General features: G+C 42.4%; 1 protein-coding gene across 1 annotated transcript in view; it reads right to left on the reverse strand.

Moving 5' to 3' along the window:
• Nucleotides 1–1,574: 1,574 nt before the first annotated feature.
• The window catches only part of LEO1 (Leo1, Paf1/RNA polymerase II complex component, homolog (S. cerevisiae)), a 53,343-nt gene continuing 45,021 nt past the window's right edge, over nucleotides 1,575–9,896 (reverse strand). Inside the window, exon 12 of the mRNA XM_012658093.1 lies at nucleotides 1,575–1,808. Within this exon, the coding sequence (XP_012513547.1) occupies nucleotides 1,704–1,808 (105 nt within the window). The 3' untranslated portion in view covers nucleotides 1,575–1,703. The remainder of the gene's footprint in view (nucleotides 1,809–9,896) is intronic.

The raw sequence follows: 9,896 nt of genomic DNA on the forward strand, positions 1-9,896 counted from the left end.
AGGCAAACGTGTGCGGTGGATTTGGAACATACCCACAAATTCTTTGCCATTCCTCCCATCAAGAGGAATCAAATTCCCCTCCCTTTGAAAATGGGTTCACAATAATGACTCATTTCTAACAAACAGAATGTCGTGGAAGCCAGGTTGTGTGACTTTTAATGCTAGGTCATACAAGGTAATACAGAAACAAGACAATATATACCACTTTCACCTGACGCTCTCTCTCGGGGCGGTCACCTTTGGAACCCAGCTGCCATGCTCTGAGAAAGCAGGGCCACACCTAGGTTGCAACAATGAGACACTCACCTTGCTAGCAAACACAAGGGGCACCAAAATCTCAGTAATCAAGATACATAATATCGTAATGCAGTATTTTTAAAAAATCAAAATTAATGCAAAAAAATCATGATAAATAAAATCTTAAAGACAGAATCCAGTTCTGCCCCTGTATGACTTTTCTCACTTGCCTCACCCTAATCCAAAATCTGTTAGCTCCTGTCTTTATATAAAATTTTGACATTTTGTTCATCACAGATTTTCTGCATTAATTCTACATTAATACAATCTCATAAAAATTGTATTACAGCCAGGCAGTGGCTCACACCTGTAATCCTAGAACTTTGGGAGGTTGAAGTGGGAAGACTGCTTGAGGCCAGGAGTTTGACATCAGCCTGGGCAACAGTAAGACTCCATCTCTACCAAAAAAAAAAAATTAACCAGGTGTGGTGGTGCGTGCCTGTGGTCCCAGCTACTTGGGAGGCTGAGGCAGTAGGATTGCCTGAGCCCAGGTGTTTGAGGCTGCAGTGAGTTGTAAATGACCCCACTGCACTGCAACCCAGACACAAAGCGAGACCCTGTCTCAAAAAAAAGACAATTAAAAATAAATAAAAATTGTACTACGATATTATTATGATTATTATAGAAGATTGAATAGTGACCCTCAAAATTCATGTCTACCCAGAACCTCAGAATGTGACTTTATTAGGAAATGGGACTTTTGCACATGTAACTAGTTAAGATGAAGTCACACTGGATTAGGGTTGGCCCTAAATCCAATCGACAGTGTCCTTAGAAACAGAGGGAGACCTGGAGATGCTCAGAGACCCAGAACAGACACACAAGAAGGAAGACAGACGCAGAGATTTCAGTACTGTCCTAAGCCAAGGATTGTTGGGAACCACCTGAAGCTAGGAAGAGGCAAAGAAGGATCCCTTCCAAGAGCTGTCAGAGGGAGCGTGGCCCTGCCAACACCTTGATTTCTCCAGTTGCTAGAACTGTGAGAATCCTAGCCCTGGCTGGAGGCTTCTTTGTGGGAGGAAGTGGGGTAGGGCAGAGCAGCAGGAACTCAAGAAAACCTAAGATTCTGTGTAAGGTGTTAGCAAAATCAATTGGATGTGGGGCACACAGGCTCACGCTTGTAATCCCAGCACTTTGGGAGGCCGAGGCAGGAGGATCTCCACAGGCCAGGAGTTCAAGACCAGCCTGGGCAACACAGAACCCATCTCTGTAAAATATTTTTCTTTTTTTTAAATTAACTTGCTTTTGAAATACCACTTCTTGAACACAGAGACTTGGCTTTTAAATTTTTTTATTACAATTAAAATTACATAAAAGCAAATCAATTAATTTCAATCAAAATAACTCATGTTTACATATTTATAACTGTACAATAAAATATATAAAATGTTTTCACATTTCATACTTCAATCATCATCTTCTTCCTCTTCATCACTGATCACATACTTCTTATGCCTTTTATTTGCTTTATCATCATCTTCCGCTTTTCTCTTTCCAGAAGGCTCACCTTCCTAAACAGATAAAATTTGTAATTATATATATTTTTTCATATGGAACGCTTCACGAATTTTCATGTCATCCTTGCGCAGGGACCACGCTAATCTCTGTATCCTTCCAATCTTAGTATGTGTGCTGCTGAAGTAAGCATGTAAACAGACGAAATTTTTAAAACTCTAAAAAGTCAATAGGGAACATTTCTAGGATGGTTTATCACAAATAGCTCTGAGCTGAATGACCCTCTGAAAACTCAAAATAAAGTAACTGTTTGAATAAGAACACTCGCCAGTTGAATAAAACCAGTGGTCAAAGTCATGTCCAGTTTTCAAATCTACAGGGATTAGAGGCGGTCTAAAATGACAACTTTGCAAAGTTCATCACAAACTAACTATAAAACCCAGCTTCAGGCCCCCACGATTGTGAGGGACGTCGTAAGGGATTAGCAGCTGTGAGCTCGTCTCTCACGGGGAGACCGCCGTACACGGAGCAGGGCGGGCAGGCGCTGGAAAGAGCATTTGCCCTGGGAAGGGCCAGGGCTCTCCCTGGGAAGTTTGGCCTGTGGAACCGCTCGTCCTGTTGGAATGATTTTACCAGGATCAGGTTACTACTCAAACTTTTTCCTCTGCTTCCTCAGCATTTCACCACTTTTCATTATCAAAGATGCAGAATTTTAATGCAATATTTTCATAACGATTTCTTGTTTTAGGTGTACTAAAAATTCACATCATAAAGGTTTTTAAGAGCATATTTGAAGAAATTAAATGGCCTTCCATACACAAGTTTCCTCTGTTTAAAATCATTCTGTATAATATTCTAATAGAAACAATTCAAGGAAGTTATTTGAACATAATGACATCTAAAAAATAGCAAATACTGATTTAAATGAACTGACACTGAATATGCTACTCCAGAATGCCATTAACCAGCCTCTTCATGGGTCAAAGGCTGAAGTTGGGGAAGGCCAGGCATCTTGCTGCTGTGACCACAGGATGCTTCCAGATGGAGAGCAAGCCGCATGCCCACTTATTCCTGGTGGTCCGCACGGCTGGCCCTCTGAAGGGCAAGATAGCATCTCACACTTGTTTCCTGCCCTATTATCCCAAATGTACACCCACAGACCTGCAGTGCCACGGGAGAATTCAAAGGGGAAAGCGAATCACACTAAGGGATTTAGAGAAGCCCTGTTCCACTTACTTCCTGGCAGCAGCAGGAAAGTCACCCAAACAGCAATACTGAAAGATGGGTCCTCCCCCAAAGATGTAACAAATGCCCCTCCCTTCCTACTTCCTAGCCTGGAGCAAACCCAAATTCTTCTCTCTCAACCCCACATCAGCAAAGGCAAAGAGCATGTTCAATCACACTGCTTGTCTTTTATTTTCAACTGAACAATCTTATCTTAAACACTACATGCCAGCACTGCTTTCTGGCAACCTCCCAAAGTAAGCCTTAGTGTGTCTGCTCCCTTCAGCTCTAAAATTCTTTAATGAGATTAAATTAGAGTGGTTAAAAGGAGAACTAGCCTGACGCTTCTACAAGGTGGTATAGCCTGTCCTAAAGGCCCCCGGACAGGCCCCGCCACAGCCAGGAGGTGGCCAGGGCTCTCTCGAATTAGTCTAATCAGCACCGGTCCAAATCCACTGTCTGGGATGAGAAGCTGTGGAATCCTGCCTTGGCAAGCCTGCCAGGACTGGCTTCCCTGGCAGCTACACACAAGCGTGTTGACACGCTGCAAAGGCACGTCGCTCCTCAGACGCCCAGGGCGTAGGTGAGGGAATCCTTCAGGGTGACTTCGTTTCGTGACATTACGCACGTGGATGCTGCCTTGCTAAAGGTAACTGGAATAGATCCCTGTGTCATATGTAAATGCAGCAAATGACAAAATAGTCTTATTAAGGCTAAAAGAAAGCTTGCTACCATGGTCATGAACGCAGGTCCCTGTAGATACAGAAACAGGCAGTCCACAAGCTATGAAGGTAAGGCAGGGTGGCCGAGGGGAGGTTCCAGAGGGAGAGCCGGTGCAGGAAGGAGAGAGACAGCGGAGGCCACCGGGCACCACATTGTAACCAGCGCTTCTCAGCAGGGAACCTCGTCTGTCTAAGAAAGCTGGGGATTGGCCTTGACGCCTTTCCTTTCCATTGTCTCCATCTATTTCTCTCAACTTGGATCTTTCCTTTTCCCAGACCCCTGAAGAACAGAAACCATCACACAGTTTCTCCTCCTACCCATTTTTCTTCTATTTTTGAAGTAATTGAGGTCTTCTAAAGTTTCACTGCTTGCAAAAATGAGGGAGGACAAAAAGCTCTCCTTCATATTTTCTTCCCTTTTAGTAACTTAGATCTCGTTGGAGGAGGAAAAGTAGCATTTCCTGTTCAGCTACTATATGTCACTGTGTTACCCACTTTCTGTTATTCGCTGTACTTTATAAGACAGCAAGCATAAAACCCCACCGGTCAGATTGTAACAGGGGGAATGGCCTGAAAAAGGGTACAAATGTTTCTGTCTCTCTACAACCTCCCCCACTCCTTTTGGGAATGAAAACCTGCATCCCTGCCCCAGGCCAGTGGTCAGGAGGGGCAGGGGAGTGTCCTTTGTTCTTTGTACCACAGGAGATGATGGCTCAAGGGAACTGTCCCGGAGAAGTCAAGGAAATATCCAGTCAAAGATGGGATGAATCAGAACCATCAACTACAGTTGAACAGCAATAGCCTGAAGCTGAAAACCTCCCCTTTAAAAAGCTCTGCATTCCTTGCTCAAAGGCAGGACGTTGGTACTTTAAGACAGGAGTCCACCAACCTCCTCATTTGCCAGCAAATGAATAAATTTCTTTCCTTCTCCTCAAACCACTTGTCCTCTTCCTTCTGTTGAGGCCTCGGGTACATGTGCTGTGCTTTCGGTAAGAAGATGAGGAAACAGACTTGGAAAAGTGAGAAGATTTGCCCAAGGCCACACAAGTGGGAAAGGGTAGCAGCAAAATTCAACCATGCAGGTCACTCTAATCTAGACTCGCCCGTGCCCCCACATCAAGGCAAGCTCTGGTGATAATGGAGGTTTTCTGGAGTGGACCTTGGGGTCTGACAACTCCCCTGTATCTCAGAGCATGCCCAGGCCAGGTGTTTGGGTGGGCTTTAGTGTGCAAAGTACGGAGAGGGACCTAGAGCAGGAACACTCCGTTTCTTTCTCTCTTCCATTGTAACCTACGGGCCAGGACTCAAACTGGGGTAGTATGAAGAGGCAGTGGCAGGAGTTGGGAGGTCCAGGCAGAAGTCAACTCTCTGTTGTCAGGGAAGGAGAGGGGAGGGTGCGGGAAGGCCTAAGAGAGAGTATTCGGGTAGAGAAGTTCCTATTACAGACAGCTAGCTCGGAAGCCATTCCCAAGAGGCATTTTTAAGTCAGGCAGTTACAGGTTTGCAACTGCCCAGCCTAGAAGAAAGTTATCTGATAGATCACATTTTAAAACAAAAAAAAGTTTTTTTCGCTTCTGAGAATACTAGAAATATACAGAAGTCCTATGGCACTTCTCAATTTTCATTCACAGCTTCTGCCTGCCAAAAAATAAACAGCATCTGCTTACATGAAGACTCCCATTTGCCAACAGTTTAACACACTGTAAATGTATCATTAAGATGTTACCTCATCTAATGTAAAACAAATATGTTGTAGAATAATGTAACAAATTTTGTCTAGTTATCTTCACAGCATGCCACTTCCAAGAACGATGGAGAAATATTAAATGTTGTGATTAGTAATAACCTAAGAATGGGATTCTGCTTCACATGAGAAGAGCTCATGGAAGCCCAAAATGATCAAAATACTTTAAAATCCTGGATAACAGGAGCATAACATACATTTCTTGCAATATGGCAGAATACTTTGAACAATCCTTCTGAAAATAACTAACAATAAATATATAAACAAATCAATGTGATAGCAAGAAAATAAGGTATAGTGACGGGCCAGAAATTAAGTGAAAGCAAGAGCCCAGAGACAAGTAGAGCACTGAAGCAGGCTTCCTCCTCTAAGACAATTACCAATCCATGCAAACATGGACTTTGGTTTTTATGCCTTGCAGAGGGCAGCAAACAGGAGACAAAGGTCAAGTTGAGCAGATTAATAGCAGACCCCGAAGGACTACTCTTTTAGTGTAAAAATAAACCAGAAATAAGCCCAGCCCCATTTCTCTGAGGCAGGATTCAGCAAACTTTTTCATGTAAAGGGCCAGATAATAAATATCTTAGATTTGGGAGCCACTTGGTTTCTGTTGCAACACTGAACTCTGCCACTGTAGCAAGAAAACAGCCATAGATAATACATAAATGATTAAGCATGAGTGGGTCCTGATAAAACTATACTTTAAAAATACAGGCAGCAGGCCAGATTAGGTCAGCAGGATTTAATGTGTCATCCTCTGTTCTAAATGTCTGTGAGGATAATTTCTAGTCTCAAACATTGGAACTAATTGGCAAGGGATTAAAAACAACAATAAAATTTTCCAGAATTCATAACCACCAGTCAACACTCATATTTCCCAGGTAATCAAAAAAGATCTTACTCAGAGAATATAGTTCAAAGTGGTCCTAGGTGGCCAATGACCAAGGCACCTGGCAGAAGCATATATAACTCATATTTGGAGGAAGCCATCAATCTAGGCCTCAAAAATTCCCATTGATCTGAGCTCAGTAAATCAATCGTCTAATCACAGAACGCATAGAAAAATAAGGCACCGTGAGATAGAGCTAACAGAAATAATATGCAGTGCTATGGTCTGAATGTTTGTGTCCCATAATTTATAAGTTGAAATTCTAACCACCCCCTGCTCACCCCATGATGGTATTAGGAGGTGGGGCTTTTGGGGAGGTGATTAGGTCATGAGGGCAGTGCCCTCATTAACGGGATTAGTGCCTTTATAAAAGTGGCCCAAAAGATCCCCTTTATCCGTTCCGCTGTGTGAGGACACAGCAAGAAGGTGCCATCTATGAACCAGGAAACAGGAACTGACCAGACACCAAATCTGCTAGTACCTTGATCCTGGACTTCCCAGCCTCCATAACTGAGAAACAAATTTCTGTTGCTTATAAGCAACCCAGTCTATGGTACTTTGTCATAACAGTCTGAAGAGACTGAGGCAATAAAATCAGACATGTAAGGACCTCAGACATTGGAATTATCAGACATAAAGACAATCTATGTAGGTTTAAAATACTTAAACGCATAAAAGGAGAAACTGAAAATATGACTAAGCAGCAGGAGTTCTGAAATGACCAATTCAAAAAAGACGTTAAACATCAGAGATAAAGTTAAAAAACAGATTAATAACATATTAGACACAGCTAAAGAAAGAAGCAGTGAATTAAGACATGGAAAATATGAAACAGTATAAAAGACAAGGCAAAGTGAGAAGGAATAACATGCATCTAATCAGAGTTTCAGAAAGAAAAGGAGGGAGAATGGTGCAGAAGTCGGATCTGAAGAAGTGATGGCTGAGAAATTTTCAGAACTGTTGAAAAGATACCAATTCATAGGTTCAGGAAGTCCAAAAAAAACCCAGTCAGAACAAATGAAAGGAAATACAAAATAGATATCATCGTAAAATTCAAGAACACCGATGATAAAAAAAAGATCTAAAAAGAAGCTATTAAAAAAAATTACAACTCCCGCTTGTGAGATGTCAGCATTAGGAACTCCACTGACCCACTCAGCCAGCAAACACTGGAGGAAAAAGCAAAAGTGGTCTCTGGAAATTATCCTAAGTACACAGAGCAAATGAAGAGACATTTATTCAAGAAAATCCACTAAAACTCAGAACAGTGAGAATCTGTGGCATTTAAGGTATGATCTCCTCCTTCCCTCTTTGTGCCCCCAGCTCAGCTGGAGAGAAGCTCCAGTCTCGGTGGGTGTGGCCAACAAGGCAGGGCTCCCTTTCCCCTAAGGTCCCAGTCAAGGCACATGGTATCTCACTGGGAGGAGCAGGTTGCCACCATTTCTCATCCTTTCCAACCCCAAATTTAATGACTACATTCCTGTCCCATGAAGCTGAGAGGCTGGGAACTCACTGTTTCCACTGGGAGGATGGAGGCTCTGTACCAGGAGCAGCAGGCCAAGAAGACTAGGGTCCTAATCACTCTCATCCCAGCTCACCCAAGTCAGGTGGCTTCCATGCTGGGAGAGGTAAGATAAGAAGTCCTACCCAGCCCCCAGAGTAGAGGGTCAGAGATTTTAGCTAGAAATAAAGGCAGTCCATAAGAAAATAGTGTTCCAAAATTCTTCCCGAAGGAACTGACTTTATTTGAAACCATGTGTGGGAAAGTTCAAGCCTAAGGGTGCTCTCAAAAACAACAGTTCCTCTTAATGAAGAGCAACAAGCAAAACCATAGAACAGTGAGTTCACCAGAGAGAAGCAGGGAAAGAGACAGCTATGAAGAGCCCTCCTAGAATTCAGAACAAACCCCAAAGACTAGCCCTAAAACTATCCCAGCAAAAATTTAATTGGATCAGACCACAGAGTAAATTATGTCCCAGGACATTGTTGAAAACAATAGATCAATGAAAAATGGTAATTAGTGGAACCCAACAACTAGGCGTGATACCAAATTAGATTAACAGAGAGATCTGGGATAAGAGACAGTCAGAGAGTCCTGCTAAAAACCATTGTCATCCCTGGGTGACTGTGTACAGCCTAAGGCTGCACCCCTTGAGGGGCACCAGCGGAGGCTTCACACGATGGGGAAAAGAGCCTAGCAAAGTCACAAAACAGGTTGAAGAAGCAAATAAGCAATATTTGCAAACAAGCGCTAACAACAACAAAAAGGCCCAGAGAGGAGGTCAGGCAATCAGTATGTAGAGTTGCTACAATATAACCTAAAATGTGCAGTTATTAATAAAAAACTGTAAGACATGCAATGAAATAGGAAAAGTATGAAACTGCCTACAAGAGAGACCAGATGTAAAGTTTAACAGAAAAGCAAACAACAAAGTAGCCATGATAAATATGTTCTAAGAACTACAGGAAACGATGCTTAAATAAATAAAGGAAGGCATGATGGCAATGTCTTATCAAAGAGAGATCAATAAAGAGACAGAATTATAAGAAAAGAACCAAATGGGAATTGTTTTTTGGTTTTTTGTTTGTTTTCTGAGACACGGTCTCATTCTGTCACCTGGGCCAAAGTATAGTGGCATCTCATGGTTCACTGCAACCTCAAACTCCTAGGCTCAAGCAATCCTCCAGCCTCAGACTCCTTAGTAGCTGAGACTACAGGTATGAGCCACCAAACCTGGCTAATTTTTCTATTTTTTATAGAGACGGGGTCTTGCTCTTCCTCAAGCTTGTCTCGAACTCCTGGTTTCCAGCAATCCTCCTGCCTCAGCCTCCCAAAGTGCTGGGATACAGGCGTGAGCCATCTCGCCCTGCCCCAAATAGGAATTCTTAAGCTCAAAAGTATAATATCTGAAATGAAACATGACTAGAGGGGCTCCACAGTAGACTTGAACTGGCAAATGAAAGAATCAGCAGACTTGAAGGTAGGTCGATAGAAATTATGCAATACGAAGAACAGAGAAAATAGAACCAAGAAAAATGAACAGAGCCTCAAAGAAACATGAGACACAATTAAACACACCAACGTACACGTAATGGGAATACAGTAGGAGAGGAGAGAATGAAGTAGAAAAAAATACTCAAAGAAACAATGGCTGAAAGCTTCCCATATTTGCTGAAAAACATTAACCCACACATCCAAGAAGCTCAACAAACTCCAAGTAATCGGATAAACGCAAAGACAACCACATCCAGATACATCACAATAAAAATTCTGAAAGACAAAAGAGAAATTCTTAAAAGCAGCTAGAGAAAAATGACTTGTCATATATAAGGGAATCTCAGTAAGATTAACAGCTGGCTTCTCATCAGAACAATGGAGGGCAGAAGGCGGGATGGCGATTCAAAGTGCTGAAAGAAGAGAAATAGCAATTAAAAAGCTCGCTTTTCACAAGTAATAACGGAAGCCAGAGTCTTCTGAGAAAAAATAGCTCTGAAACTAGAATTGTATACCCACTGAAAGTATCTTTCAAGAGGATAAAATATAAGACATTTTCAGGCCAGGCTC

Source organism: Propithecus coquereli, unplaced genomic scaffold, assembly GCF_000956105.1.
Source record: "Propithecus coquereli isolate 6110/MARCELLA unplaced genomic scaffold, Pcoq_1.0 Scaffold57, whole genome shotgun sequence".
NCBI classification, from domain to species: domain Eukaryota; kingdom Metazoa; phylum Chordata; class Mammalia; order Primates; family Indriidae; genus Propithecus; species Propithecus coquereli.